Source organism: Centruroides sculpturatus, unplaced genomic scaffold, assembly GCF_000671375.1.
Source record: "Centruroides sculpturatus isolate CEXI.00-Female unplaced genomic scaffold, Cexi_2.0 scaffold595, whole genome shotgun sequence".
In the NCBI taxonomy this organism is placed as follows: Eukaryota; Metazoa; Arthropoda; class Arachnida; order Scorpiones; family Buthidae; genus Centruroides; species Centruroides sculpturatus.
The window spans coordinates 270447-285950 of record NW_019384912.1 but is presented as its reverse complement, the minus strand read 5'-3'; the positions used below and the strand labels follow the sequence as shown (position 1 = coordinate 285950).

Here is a 15504-nt window from a genome sequence, read left to right as displayed (position 1 = left end):
ATGCAGGGGTCACCAAACTTTTTTCACAGCGGGCCAGATAACTGGGAGAATGATGAGTGTGGGCCACATAACCATTTAGTTCAATACAGTATACTGAATACACAAGAAATAAAGAAAACCAATGTATTTATTTACCAATACACAAACATGATCACTACAACAAGCTCGTAATCACTTAGAAACTCCATTGCAGGTACTTACACAAAAAGTGCTCTGATATCCAGTTGCCAAATTTTTTATTTCACTGATTTTCCTGAAAATTATATTACTGTCAGATGCAAAAACCAGATTAGACTACTACTGGCATTTTTACATACACTTATTTTAATTTTTTCTACATAGTAAGTTCATCTATAATCTATGATATTTTCATATAAATAATTATATTTTAGCTCATTTGTGGCGTAGTGTGGCGGCAGGCCAGATGAACTGACCTTGCGGGCTGGATTTGGTCTGCGGGCTATAGTTTGGTGACTCCTGGTTTAATGCTTGAGCTAGGCCCATTATTCCTATTATAACTTTCAGCTTGCCCAAAAATTTTGGTCAGAATTCACCTTTGTCAATACTGTACTGTATGTGCCAAAACATTAAACATTTTGTTATATAATTTATTTATATATAAATATCAACAACTCATAGCCCGAGTAGTAAATACATCACCAAACGATCGCCTAAATATCGGGCTATAATACGGCTAATTAAATGATTGGAATAAAGTAATTTGACACTAGAGGTAGACGTTAGGCGCCATCTCTTAAGTAAATTAATAATTAAATAAATAAATCAATAAATAAATTTAGAATCTTCTGGAATAAAAGAACTGGCCCGGGGCGGGACTCGAACCCGCAGCCTCCGCTTGCCGTGCGGCGCGCTTACCAGTTACGCTACCCAGACCCTCGAGCTAGTCTTCGCTTCCAGAAGTATATTAGATTTAGATATAACCTTACTTGGTTAAATACATTACTGACTGGGGACGACTCCTTCGCCCACGGCCATAACGGCACTCAGCCAGCTAACGCAACACCCGGCGAGGTATATATATATATATAAACAACTCATAGCCCAAGTAGTAAATACATCACCAAACGATCGCCTAAATATTGGGCTATAATACGGCTAATTAAATGTATTATACCAAGTAATGTATTTAACCAAGTAAGGTTATATCTAAATCTAATATACTTCTGGAAGCGAAGACTAGCTCGAGGGTCTGGGTAGCGTAACTGGTAAGCGCGCCGCACGGCAAGCGGAGGCTGCGGGTTCGAGTCCCGCCCCGGGCCAGTTCTTTTATTCCAGAAGATTCTAAATTTATTTATTGATTTATTTATTTAATTATTAATTTACTTAAGAGATGGCGCCTAACGTCTACCTCTAGTGTCAAATTACTTTATTCCAATCATTTAATTAGCCGTATTATAGCCCGATATTTAGGCGATCGTTTGGTGATGTATATAATTTATTGCTGGATCCTATTCTTGAACTGTAGCAAGAATATGAATTGCACTGATTAATGTAGTACAGCAGTTCCAAAACTATTGAGAGCTATGGACTCCTTTAAAAATCAAAACATGCTTGTGACACAACTATGTATACAAAAAAATATTGTTAATATACAGTGGAACCTCGCTTAATGAGCACCTCTCATAACAAGTAATTCGCATAACAAGCAAAACAAATTGTAGAAAACTGACTTGCTTATCAGTGATATTTTGCATAATGAGTGATAAGAAGAGGGGAAGTCCCAGATTATGCACATGCTACATCAATCTGTGTTTAGTACTCATTCCACTAGCATCTTAGTGTCGCTTGTGATCACACATTTTTCCAAATTTGTGTTCAGACATATTATATAGAAACATCAACAACCATATTCTGTTATATAATAAACATACCTGTGGGTACTTGTTCGTGCATAATTAATCACTACAAACAAGGTCACATATAATAAAAGATTAAAATTTATTACATATATGAAATATGGTGCGACTGTACAAGTTAAACACGGGAGCGATAATACATGCGTCTGGAGCGAGGTCCGAATCCAAAAGGAATGTGATGTCATAGGTCAGGTTGCCAGGTCTGTTCAGTTCAGGAGTTCCTCCTTGTGGCAACTTTGGGATTTATCACCAAAGCTGTCGCCACAATACCAAATATGCCAAATTCTTGGGCTATGTAAAGGCTATAATTAAATATTAGAAATTAAATAATTTGACTAGAGTTAGACAGTTATGTTGCCATCTCGTATTAAATTTAATGACCAGTTCCAAATTAAGTTTCAATTTTGTTTTTTGTTTTCTATAAATCGAATTTACATTCAGGTTGGTTCATTCTGTGCTAGAAGAAAAGATGATAGTGATTCATGCCTCTTTAACAATATATATTGTATAATTTTCTTTGAATAAATGTTATACATAAAATATTTGAGTATTTTTTTGGCATAGAATTTTTGCATTATTGTATTTTACATTAATTTATATGGGAAAAATTGTTTTGCTTAACAACTGTTTTGCATTATTAGTAAGATTCTATTATACTCGTTAAGTGAGGTTCCGTTGTAATTAGTAAGTGAAACACATTGTACGTCTATTTGTATATTTTTAGAGAAATAAATGCATATCACTAGATATCTTCTGAATGTTTTATGGACCTTCTGAAATAGATTTAAGGATAATTGGGAAATGTTGATATAGTGTATGCATACAGTTTGATTATGATCTGTCAGAAGAATTGTTTCTGTCAGAAAAATAAAAGGCTGGATTACAAGGGAGAGTTTCAAAGTTTGGAGGAACACTATCCCATCAGTATATACTGGGTTGAGCGTCAATGTCGACATCTTCCACGCTTCAAAAAGTTTTGAATTGTTATCCGAAGACAAGGGAAGACCAATTGGTATTAATTATTTTACGTTGCTGCTTCTTTTGTTTGTTCTGTGAGGTGTTTGTTATCTGATCATGTATTCATTGTCCGAACATAAAAATCTTTCGTAAAAGTATTCGTTATCCAATTTGTTCGTTAACCAATTTGTTAACCAATCATTCACTGTATATTTTAACTATTAGGCATTTAATTTTGAAGATATTTTCTTGAATTTCTCTTAATACGAGTCTTTTTATTGGGATTATTCAGAAGAAATTATTCATGCATAATAATTATTCAATAAAATATAATTCAATAACATATTGTTTTATAAATTCAGAGTTTTATTTAAAATTTTTAAGTTTTAATGCTAATATATTTAATGATGATTAATTTTAATTGTAACCATTAGTTTAAAATAAATGTTAACTCTAATTTCAGTTTGAATATGAGGTAGATGAACAAAATAAGAAGATTTTGTTAGGAAAGGGAACTTATGGTTCAGTTTATGCAGCTCGTGATCTTAATACTCAAATAAAAGTTGCTGTAAAGGAAATTTTAGAGAAAAATATCGGGTGAGTAATATTTTGTACAAAGATTTTAAACTAAACAAATTCTTAATCAAAATTGAATGAAGTTGGTGATTGTCTAATATCACATTCAGAGCTACAAAATCTCTTTCACTAAAACTTAAATATAAGATTCAACTTACATTTAATTGAGATTGAGGAAGTTTTCCAAACTAAAAGAATTTTTAAAAATGTAGTGAAATTTAAAATAAATCCATATAAATAAATCCACTGATTTTAGCTAATACCATCACCACTCCCTAGCATCTATCTCCATTCATCGAAAGAACCCACTGATTCTGAGGAAAGTGACTCCCTCAATCCAGGAAACTCTGAATTTCAATCTCTATGAACTCTCTATATCCTTGCGCGGACTTAATGTGAACTCTCTATATCCTTGCGCGGACTTAATGTGAACTCTCTCTCTCATTGTCAGGTTCATAGTAGTGATGCTGCATGTCCAAATATTAGCATTTGCTAAGCATTTGTATAACAATTTATGTCTTGCTATAATCTTGATTAATAAACAGGTAGTTTTGTTATATGATAACTTGTACAGTGCACTTCTTTAACCCAATTGGTCTCCATCTCAAGTTCAATCACTCAGAGACACGATCGCTCACATGTAAAAGCAAACGTAACAGTCTCTGTATCTACCCAGAAGACACAGCGGTGTCAGTCTGATGAATTAGTTATTGCAGTCTTTGTTGATGCAATGTCAATTCTTCGGTCCGGTGGTGCCGAAACATAGGGGTTGCTTTGCACATTGTCACATACATTATAGCAATTTGTAGTTGTTTTGAATTATTTTTGAACTGTTAAAAAATTAAAGTAAAAAATTTTATTTTATTATAGAGTTGTGCAGCCATTACATGAAGAAATAAAGCTTCATTCTCAACTTAGGCATCGAAACATTGTTCAATATTTAGGATCAGTTAGTGAAGATGGTTACTTTAAGATCTTCATGGAACAAGTTCCAGGAGGTAATAAAATTTTACTTAATTATATATTCCTTTAATGGTCATATTTATTTATTATTGAAAATATTACATGTACAGAGTATAAACTTTCATAACAAATTTTTAATTATAACATCATACACAACCATATAAAACAGAAAAAGTGAACTTTAACTATCAAAAACTAATTTTGATCATTTTTAAAATTCTTCATCAGATTAACATTTTAATGTCAAATATTTTAAAAATATATAATGGAAATAGAACAAATACATAAAAGCTTACGTATTTCAATTCACAGGACATTTTATCATCCTTGATAGGTACAGTGGGAATTCTTAGCATGTCCATGTTCACTGGGTGTTTGTCATTGTGAAGTAATTTGTAGACTGTGGTGTTTTTCTGTAAAATATCCTTCTATCAGTAGAACTCCCTATCTCCTTACAAATATTATATAGGGAATGGTGTTCTTATCTCTATAGTCTTGTGAATAGGAGTGTCCTGATGGTTGTTAATCAAAGATTGAATGATTTTAGAGTTGTAATTTTTGATTAACAATCATTGCAATTACCCTGTTCTAAGAGAGCCTTAACTGCATGTGCCTTGGATGTCTCTGTCAAGATCAACTGAATGAAGTGAAAATTATCAAACTTGTTTTGGTCTTATAATTAATTGAATATACGTCTGTAGATTTATAAATCTCAATATGCTCAATATAAACAGCCTCAAGCATATTGAGATTTATAAATCTACACACAAAGAGAATTTGATTAACTACAAGGACCAAGGCATGATACAGAAGGAATGGCATTCTTGGTTTGACATTCTAATTAAACAGCATGAATATGTATTTATATGCCACATTAGATTAATTTAAACCAATCATAATGATGTGATAATCTTTAAAATTTTAAATTTAAGTCTTGTTTGGCTTTTATGTATTTGTTCTATTTCCATTACATATTTTAAAAACATTTGATATTAGAATATTAATTTAATGAAGGTCATTATTGAAGTTAATTTTTATTGCTTTATGTGGTTGAATATAGTGTTATGTTACTGAAGCAGTTTTTCCCTTTAGTAAATTTCAGCTATTTATTCAGCAAAATACACAAATTCCATTGTTTTTATTTGTAAATTAGATGATCACACTAAAATTGTATTTCTTAAAGAGTGTCATAAAAATTCTTTTTTATTGAATGTTTATAAAATTTTATCTTTTAAAACTAAACATATTAAATTAAATGAGATAATTCAAAACAATTTGATGAATTTATGTAAGCTCTTAGTTTTCACAGAGTTGAAAAAGTTAATGAAATCACAAGAAAATTAACAAGTGTTTAATTTTGGTAGTTAATAGCACATAATTTTGCATCTATTTTAATCTGTTTGTAAGTAATAAAATAAATCATAAATATTGATAAAAGTAATTTATTTATTATTTTCCTATAAAAAATGTATTTGATTTAACAAAGTTTTATACTGTTTCAATTTTAAATAACCATTACTAAAACAAAACTTTGGTCAAGAACATAACACAATTAATTGAAAATAGCTTTCTATAGATGATATTTTAAAATTATAATAAAAAAAGAGCCGACACATGAAAACTTTAATTTCTAATCACATAAACTAACTATTGTATTAAACAAGTGTAAATTCCTTAACCTTAACTCAAGAACTTTATTATTATTTTGTGTAATGTGCTGATGAAACTTGAAGTGATGCAAATGGAAGGATTTGTAACTGTCTAAATTACAAACAGAAAACTCACATGTTTATGTAAGAAAATTTATATTTAAATGATGCGATTAATATAACAACAGCAGATTGTTATAGGTATGTAAATATATATATAATTACATTTTATGAAAGTTTAATATATAATTTGTTCATAATAAATTTTTTTGAGAAAGAGATACATTGTTGCTTGTTATTTAGAGATATAATAATATTTACCATGCAGTTAAAATTTCAAAATTTAATCATGTGATGTATTTGCCATGGTATTAATTTTCCAAATTTTTTGATTATATTGAGTTGTCTCAGCTAACAGACTTTTAAGATGCTTTTCCAAAGATTGGTAGTTTGAATTAACTAATCAATGATCTGTTATTCTCTTTGTGATTAAGAAATTTAATTATCATACATATGTATATAATATGCTACTTTGAAAAATTTATAGATATTAATAATCAAGATAAAAATTAATTTAGAAGTCATAAGCAATTGTTAATGAATCTTGTTATACATTAAAGTGTATATTATTAAAATATGTAATATATTATAAGGTTTGTGCTTAATTTCTAAAATTAATAATTTATGTATGTTTACAGGTAGTTTATCCCAATTATTACGTTCAAAGTGGGGGCCATTAAAAGATAACGAAGCTACAATTGCATTCTACACAAAACAGATACTCGAAGGATTAAAATACTTAGTTAGTAAAATGTTTTATTTTTATTTAATAATTTAATGTATTCTCATAATTTTTTCATTTTTTGAGATTTCCTGTGGATAAACAGGAATTTCAATAACATATTTAATATCATATTTTATATGATTAATATAGCTTATCATTGCTGAAAGACTAATATTTAATGATTTTCTTTTGATGGAATCAAAATAGCTGTTAGTAAAATTCATCATTCTCGAGAGCATAAAAACAAAAATTATGATATAAATAAATTCTTGTGTTTTTGAATGTTAAGTTAAAAACTTAAAGATTCAAAATATATATATGAAGTTTGATAACCAGAAGTTATATTTTATATATATATGAAGTTTGTTAACTGTTGGATTGTAGATATATTCAAACTTCTATTTTGAAACACTAATTTTGTATATATTAAAAAATGGAATGTTGCATTTAAATTATTGACCATTATGAAACTGGTATTTTCCAATAATTTATATTATTCATTGCTTTACAAATAGGTATGATTCATATTTTTCTAGAGATTGGATTCTTGATGATGAATTTGGCTAAAGTTTTATTGTCAAATAAGATCTAGCGAAATTTTTTGTGTTTAAATTAAAAAGTATGAAAATGAAAATGTTGAATAAAATTTTTAGTGCATCTCTTTATGTTGTTCAAATAAATGGAATTAAAATCTACATCTCAGAATGATAGACTTAATGTTAACAATTTAGAAATTATGTGTAAACTCTTGTTTATAAGGTAATATAGTTCTCTAAAGTAAGTAATTAAACAATAAAAATGAAAGATATTAAATTTGAAAGTTGGGTTGTCAGATTTAAACAAGTTTTCATCAGTAGGAAATTGGAGATCAGTTTTAGTAGATTGCTGACTTACCTGATTTTACTAAAGTTAACTTATTTTAATGATTGTAATTACTAATATTGTGTGATCAAATGAAAGTATAGCTCATGAGAAATAGTACAGAGAATTTAGTGATGCTGTGAGTTGAACATTGTGACATTGTGAGTTGGCAGTGCATCAAGTACACCTATTTGTATTACGACATTCATGTGTATCTAACAGAAATGGAAAATTTTCTGTTGTTGAAATGTTATGAATCTATTTTGTAATATTTTAATAATAATTTTATTTTCATGTTTATTATGAATCAGTTTAAGATTTTCCAAATGTTTTGATATGGTTTATTAAAAATTTATTTACATTTTTTTAGCATGATCAAAAAATAGTTCATCGAGATATTAAAGGTGATAACGTTTTAGTGAATACATATAGTGGAATTGTAAAAATATCAGATTTTGGAACGTCAAAACGACTCGTAGGGGTTAACCGGGCAACTGAAACTTTTACAGGTAACTTACACTATATTTAAGTCTATAATTTTATATTGCAAAATAAATAAATTAAAAGATTCTTTTACAATTTTGTAGAACTTACTTATTAAATGGTTAAATTGTATTAAAGGTTTAATATTTAATCATCAAAAAATCTACAAAAGGCTGTTTGTGTTAACAATTAGTTAGCTTATGACAGATAATATGAAATCAGAAAAAAGTTTTGTTAAACAAGCTTTAAAATGATCAAAAACATTTTAATCAGTTTTTTAATGTTTGTCTTTTATTAAATTTAATATCATAAAACTGCAATGATCTCATTCATCGACTCAATCATTTCTAACACAAAATATTATAGTAGAAGCAGAATTCTAATAGTTGACAAAAGACATTGAAGAGCATGCCAAAAGAACTCAAAATCTCAAAAAAGCAAAATAATTTGTTCTTTGAGGCATCAAAGTTTGCCTGCTTACATCTGTATGACAAAATGGCATCCATATGATTGATTTTTAAACACTCTCTATTTATTTTAAAAGTTGTAATAACTTTTTAAACACAAAATCTGCTTAATCCATTCAAAATGAAATTGGCCAATGGGAAAGATGTTTGACTGGTTTTTCTATACATTTTTCCTTTATAGCCTGAGATGTAAAAATTTAATCTTAAAGGACATGGAAAACAAAATATTTCAGTACTTAAACTGCAAAGAGTTAATGCAATAAATTTGCTCTTTATTCCTTTAAATAATTTTGTCCTTTTTTCTCAATATTAGTTTTTATTAAAACTTATATTATACAGATTAGATAAGTGAAATAATATATAAAGTTAATATTGTTTACAAAGAATTGTTTTAAATTATAGAAATACAGAGGTGGTTTCCGAGTAACTGAAAACTGTCAAAGACAGTCATGTAGATCCACTAACAATTATATAAACTCTTAACATTTCAAAAGTAAAAATTATGGAATAATTATTCAAAGCTAAAAACAAATTAATGTTAACTAGTTTTTGATCTCATTATTTCATTTATTGGTAAATTCATTTACTTTTAGGTAGATTATTCAAATTTGAAAACTAACAATGAACTTACCAATGAATGGAATAATTAAATTAGTTAATTATGTTTAAACTTTAACTCTTTCTAATTGAAATATTAAATTTTCCGAATTCTAAACATGCAATATTATAATATTTTAGAAACATAGTATCTTAAAAAAGTCACAATTTATGCCTGCCAGTGACCAAGTGGTCTTCATACCTTGAACACTGGGAGTTTGATCGTGGGTTTGTGCCTTGGTTGGATGGGCTGGCCACGTGGAGTTTTCTGGGTTTTCTCCACGTCTGTAATGCCTAAACGGGCCAGTTTCCCTTAAAAAGACCTTCCGGAAGGCAACCCCCTAGGCAGATCACCCAAGTGTTGCATTGCCATAACTTAACAAACAACAACAACAGTCACAATTTATATGCAAATATCTCTAAAATGTTATTAAAAAACCAGAAATATTTTACAGTTAATTAAAAGAAAATCTTGGGTTGAGTTTGATAAATATAGGATTTCCAAAAGTCCATTTTATTAGGGAATATTATTTTAACAATGAACACTGAACAATGATACAATATACCCTATTTTTAATTTGTAGATATTGAGAAATGAGTCGCGATACATTTGCAAGAGTCTCTACAAATTAAAGCTAATATTTAATATTGATGTTGATAACATTATTATTATATTTTAGAAGTAGGTTTTTAGAACATATTCTTATACTTTTATTTAAAAAAAATACAAACTAATTTTACTGAATGAAAGATGATTTTTGCTTACATTCTATGATTTACAAACATTGGAAATAAAAGAAAAACAAATTTCTATTATTAATTAATTGACATTCATTCATTTGATTGATTATTTGATAATAATGTAATAATGAAAATTTTTTAGGCTTTATTTTATGACTTTTATGCATTTGTTTCACTTTCTACATTTTAATTTTAGGTACCTTACAGTACATGGCACCTGAAGTGATAGATAAAGGATTTAGAGGTTACGGAGCACCTGTAAGTATTATTTTATACCAAAATTAGGAATTAAATTATTTAGCTAAGCCTTTAATAAATTATCCGAGAACATGATGTTTTGTTACTGGTGCACATTACATTGAAATCTTGTTAGTTTGTAAATTAGAGCCTTTGCATTTAATATCTTTTATTTATATTTATTGTAATTAAATACATTTTAAAAACAAGATGATAAAGAAATTCTAATAGCATTCCAACTTTTCAGAAATCCATATAATAGATATTAATGGAATCAGAAAACTAATTGGTTCTATTTACAATAACTTTGCAAATACTTTGACTGACTAAATCAGGAGTCGCCAAAGGGATCAATATTGACCCCTGGGGGTCGATTGAAAAATTGAAACAAAAAATCACAAATATAACTATACATATTGTTTTTGAATATTGTTTCATTAAATTTAACAGTACAGCTAATCATCAAAGTGTAAAATGGCTACTGATCAAGTTGCACAGGACAAACAGAAATTGCCGAGTCCATGCTCTGGTTCTTACTTACATACTACGTGTCAATCATCTGCATCATTCGTAAGCTCGTGTTGATTCTCAGTACACTGACATTATTAGCATCTCTCAGCCGTTTTTATGCCACTGTTTGTTTAATTGTAGTATTTCACATATATACAATAAGTGTAAAAAATGTAAAATTAAAAGAAATGTATTAAAATAGTAAGAGATTTTTTTGCTTGTAACACAAACTTTTTGGTGGGAGTCTATGTGGGTTTCGAAAAGTTGTAGGTAGTTGACAATTAAAAAAGTTTGGCGACCCCTGGACTAAATTAATCTTAGGAGAATATATTAACAAAAAGTAAATAAAAATAAACACTAAAATACAAAACCACAGATTTCAAACATTATTGTACATGCTAAAAATAAAAATATATTTCACATGTTTTAAAAAGATGAGAGAAACTGCTAAATTCAGGAAACCAAAACCAAATTTTTTATTTAGAAGCATTTTTGTTCTTTTAAAAGAACATCATCAGCAGAAAATTGTGAAGAGCTTTAGAATAAATACATTCAAACTTTTTTAAAGATTTGGCAAAGTTGTCTTTGTTCAAAGTCATATAATTTGGGTAGCCATGAACCTACATATAACACTATAATGTTATATTTAAGTTTTTTTTTGTTTATTTCCTGTATTTATTTATTTTGATTTCACATTATTTTTATTAATTTTTGTATAATTATAATTTTTTTTTTTTCAATTTTAAATTTAAAGAAGTTCAAATATAGTGATATTCTTTTGAATGTACAGTGGTGCCTCGTATAATGTACGCCTCGAATAACGGACGCTGCAAACAACGGACTTTCTGTTTGGCCGTTACGTGACTCGAACAACGAACTTTCTGCGAACAAGTGCGAATGATGTTTCCACTCGTTTGCCGTTGCCAATGACAATCTGCTATTTTTATAATACTGTATATTAGTATTATTAGAATATATTGATATTATTAGTATATCTGAAGTACAGAGCTCCCGTTGGGATTCGGCTTGCTCTCTTGTTTATTACTTACAGTACATCACCTCAGTGCAGGGGGTATTTACATTTATTCAAGTGTTGTGCAAATCATGGTTTCTAAAAAAACAGAAAGATGATTTCAATTGAAACAAAGCAAGAAATCGTCAGAAAGAGTGAAAGTTGACAAAAACTTCCTTGTCAAATGGGGAGAGGTTCAGGAGTTTACCAACACTCATTATCCGAACAGAGCTGAGGCCAACAGGATCAATGATCTCTACAATGATGTCAAACAGACCACCTTGGACATGATGTTTTCACGAAGCCAGCTGTCAAAAAACAAAGGATGAAACAAGAGGAGTTGACCCTGCAAGCTCCGGTAGCCTCTTCTAAATCTGACTCCGATTAAAAAACAATAAAAAGAGACCTGCTGTAATGTGTAAAAAGTCTGTATCTGTATGAATGTATCAAAAAAGTGTTCCTCCACCTCCTCACAACATCTGACTCTCGGCATAATTGATGACTGCTCCATTTTCATTTTTTTATGGTACGGTTATTTTATGCTGCGGAATGAATTATATGTTTTAACATGTATTTCTACGGGAAAATGCGTTTCGTATAACGGACTTTTCACTTAATGGACGTGCACCTGGAATGGATTAAGTACGTTATACGAGGCACCACTGTATTTGTTCTAATGCACTTTGTAATTTTCCAGCTGACAATGATCTTTTAAAAGAATAAAAATGTTTCTGAGTTTAGCATTTTTTTTTCTCATCATTTTGAACATGGTGCCAAATGCAAATGGTATTTCTGTTGATTATTATGTTTCCCTAAAGATAAACTTCATCAATCTGAAAATACTTAGGAAGTTGTTATTTACAGAAATGATTTTCTATTTTTTCTTTTTTTTTTTTTGTGATGACCATAATAAAATAACTTTTTATGAAAGTAGCAATGGTCAATTATTCTTAAAATATCTTGAAAAAATATCTCAAATGCTCTAGAAAATAATGTCAAGGACTTTGATTGCTGCTTTTTTATTTAGAGAGACATCACAAAACAACTTTTGTTGTAGGCCATTACAGAAGCCAAAGTGTTGCACTCATTGTTACAGATTCTGTCTATCATAATTCAACATATAAAAATTTATAGTGTATATTGTAAAATTATAAAAATAAAGTGACAGTAATAGATTTTCTTTTAAAATCTATAATAAAGGTGTTTAGAAGTTAAGTTTTTGAAAATAATGAATGATTGTGAATTGCTTTATATTATTTTAGGACTTTTCATTGACATATGTTTTTTCATCAATGAAATAAAGGAGATAAAAGTTTTTTACCTGAATGCAAAGTTTAGAGATTTTTGGAATATTAAATCTTAAATATACTATAAAATAGTAGAAGAAAAACTGAAATTTATTTCTGTTATTTGAAAATAGAAATTCATACCATTTAATACTTTTATATATATATAAAAGTATTAAATGGTATGAATTTCTATTTTCAAATAACAGAAATAAATTTCAGTTTTTCTTCTACTATTTTATAGTATATTTAAGATTTAATATTCCAAAAATCTCTAAACTTTGCATTCAGGTAAAAAACTTTTATCTCCTTTATTTCATTGATGAAAAAACATATGTCAATGAAAAGTCCTAAAATAATATAAAGCAATTCACAATCATTCATTATTTTCAAAAACTTAACTTCTAAACACCTTTATTATAGATTTTAAAAGAAAATCTATTACTGTCACTTTATTTTTATAATTTTACAATATACACTATAAATTTTTATATGTTGAATTATGATAGACAGAATCTGTAACAATGAGTGCAACACTTTGGCTTCTGTAATGGCCTACAACAAAAGTTGTTTTGTGATGTCTCTCTAAATAAAAAAGCAGCAATCAAAGTCCTTGACATTATTTTCTAGAGCATTTGAGATATTTTTTCAAGATATTTTAAGAATAATTGACCATTGCTACTTTCATAAAAAGTTATTTTATTATGGTCATCACAAAAAAAAAAAAAGAAAAAATAGAAAATCATTTCTGTAAATAACAACTTCCTAAGTATTTTCAGATTGATGAAGTTTATCTTTAGGGAAACATAATAATCAACAGAAATACCATTTGCATTTGGCACCATGTTCAAAATGATGAGAAAAAAAAATGCTAAACTCAGAAACATTTTTATTCTTTTAAAAGATCATTGTCAGCTGGAAAATTACAAAGTGCATTAGAACAAATACAGTGGTGCCTCGTATAACGTACTTAATNATTTATATATAATACTAAACAGACGATAGCAAACTCAATTTAGCCGCTCCGTAGCGTGGCGCAGGGTCGGAGGAAAGTAGTTCGGCTGCTCATCCACTATTGGTCCAGACTCTATCAATCTTGTCGCGAAACGACGTTATGGGAGGTATGTTTTACGAGAGTTTGTACAATTTTTTCGTTACGTTATAGGAATTGTCGTTATTAGAACGTACGTTATAGGGGGGTCGACTGTATTATATAGAAATAAATACACACAAACAAATATTTTAAAAAGAAATAAAAAAAAATGTTTAACACGAGTGTGTGTGTTACAATTTCAATTATTAATTATTATTAGAAATATATTGCATTGTTTTTTAAATAGTTTTAATGCCTAAATGCTATTTCTGTTTATAAATGTATAATTTTTCAAAATTGTATTTTGCAGGCAGACATATGGTCTTTGGGTTGCACTATTGTTGAAATGGCTACGGGTAAACCTCCATTTGTAGAAGTAAGAAATTTTTTATTCTCTAAATGGAAAGAAATATCTTCTTTTATTAAAGAATTAATTATGATTAACTTGGATATTATATAAATAACTTTAATTGTAGTATACCCATAACTTTGAAAGATTATGTATATTTTATTAAGTTGAAAATACAAATTTTAATTGATATAAATTTTTTCAGATGCAAGGTTTTAGATAGTTAATTTTCATTCAGTGTAGTGAGATAACTATAATTTTTATATAATATATTCAATAGACTTTTGATATAATGACTACTGCATATAGTGAACAGTTCTATTTGCCCTGTTTGTTGTATAGAAAGAAAAGTACAAATGGTTGAAAGGTTACTGTGTATGAATATAAACCTGAAAGGAAGTTGTTGGTTTTTCTTCTTAGTTGAATACCTTGGACCAAACTGCATTAAGTAAGAAAAGGAATTTCACTCAAAATATTTGAGTAATGTAAATTAATAGCATGCTCAGTTATCATCATGTAATGGTCCAGCAGATTTAGTAATGAAGTTTTGAATTTCCTGTTTGATTTTCTTAAGTTATTTAAACAATCTGGTCCATACATTAGCACAATCCCTTGTCTTAACTAACCTGGTTTTTACATTGGAATCCATAGTCCCAACTAACCAAACAATCTGAATGTCAAGACATATATTGACTCTTTGACAGTAAAGATCAGAAATGCTAAACTTTAATACATTGAGAAGTTGTATTTATTTGACATAGACATTTTTGAAGCCAAGAGTCTTCATATTTAATGCTTTTATAGTTCAAATTTAAACAGAATATTTTTATTCACAGTTTATTATTCATATGTGAAATTCTAGAATTTATTTTACTTTTTTAAATAAGTTTGGCTGTACATTTATCCAAAATCTTGTTTAATCAAATCCAAGTTTTGCTATACATTAATATTAAATATTACAAATTTTTTAGTCTTAACTGTTGAATTTCAAAGGTTTATAAAATGCAACTTGATCAAAACTGTATTATACATTTGAGTATATAGATATTTCTTAATTAATGT

General features: G+C 28.4%; 1 protein-coding gene across 1 annotated transcript in view; it reads left to right on the top strand.

Moving 5' to 3' along the window:
• LOC111631666 (mitogen-activated protein kinase kinase kinase 5-like) overlaps nucleotides 1-15504 on the top strand; it is a 109046-nt gene that overhangs the window by 63422 nt on the left and 30120 nt on the right. The window contains exons 14-19 of the mRNA XM_023375964.1: nucleotides 3298-3431; nucleotides 4281-4408; nucleotides 6721-6824; nucleotides 8038-8176; nucleotides 10152-10213; nucleotides 14404-14469. Coding sequence (XP_023231732.1) covers nucleotides 3298-3431; nucleotides 4281-4408; nucleotides 6721-6824; nucleotides 8038-8176; nucleotides 10152-10213; nucleotides 14404-14469 — 633 coding nt within the window. The remainder of the gene's footprint in view (nucleotides 1-3297; nucleotides 3432-4280; nucleotides 4409-6720; nucleotides 6825-8037; nucleotides 8177-10151; nucleotides 10214-14403; nucleotides 14470-15504) is intronic.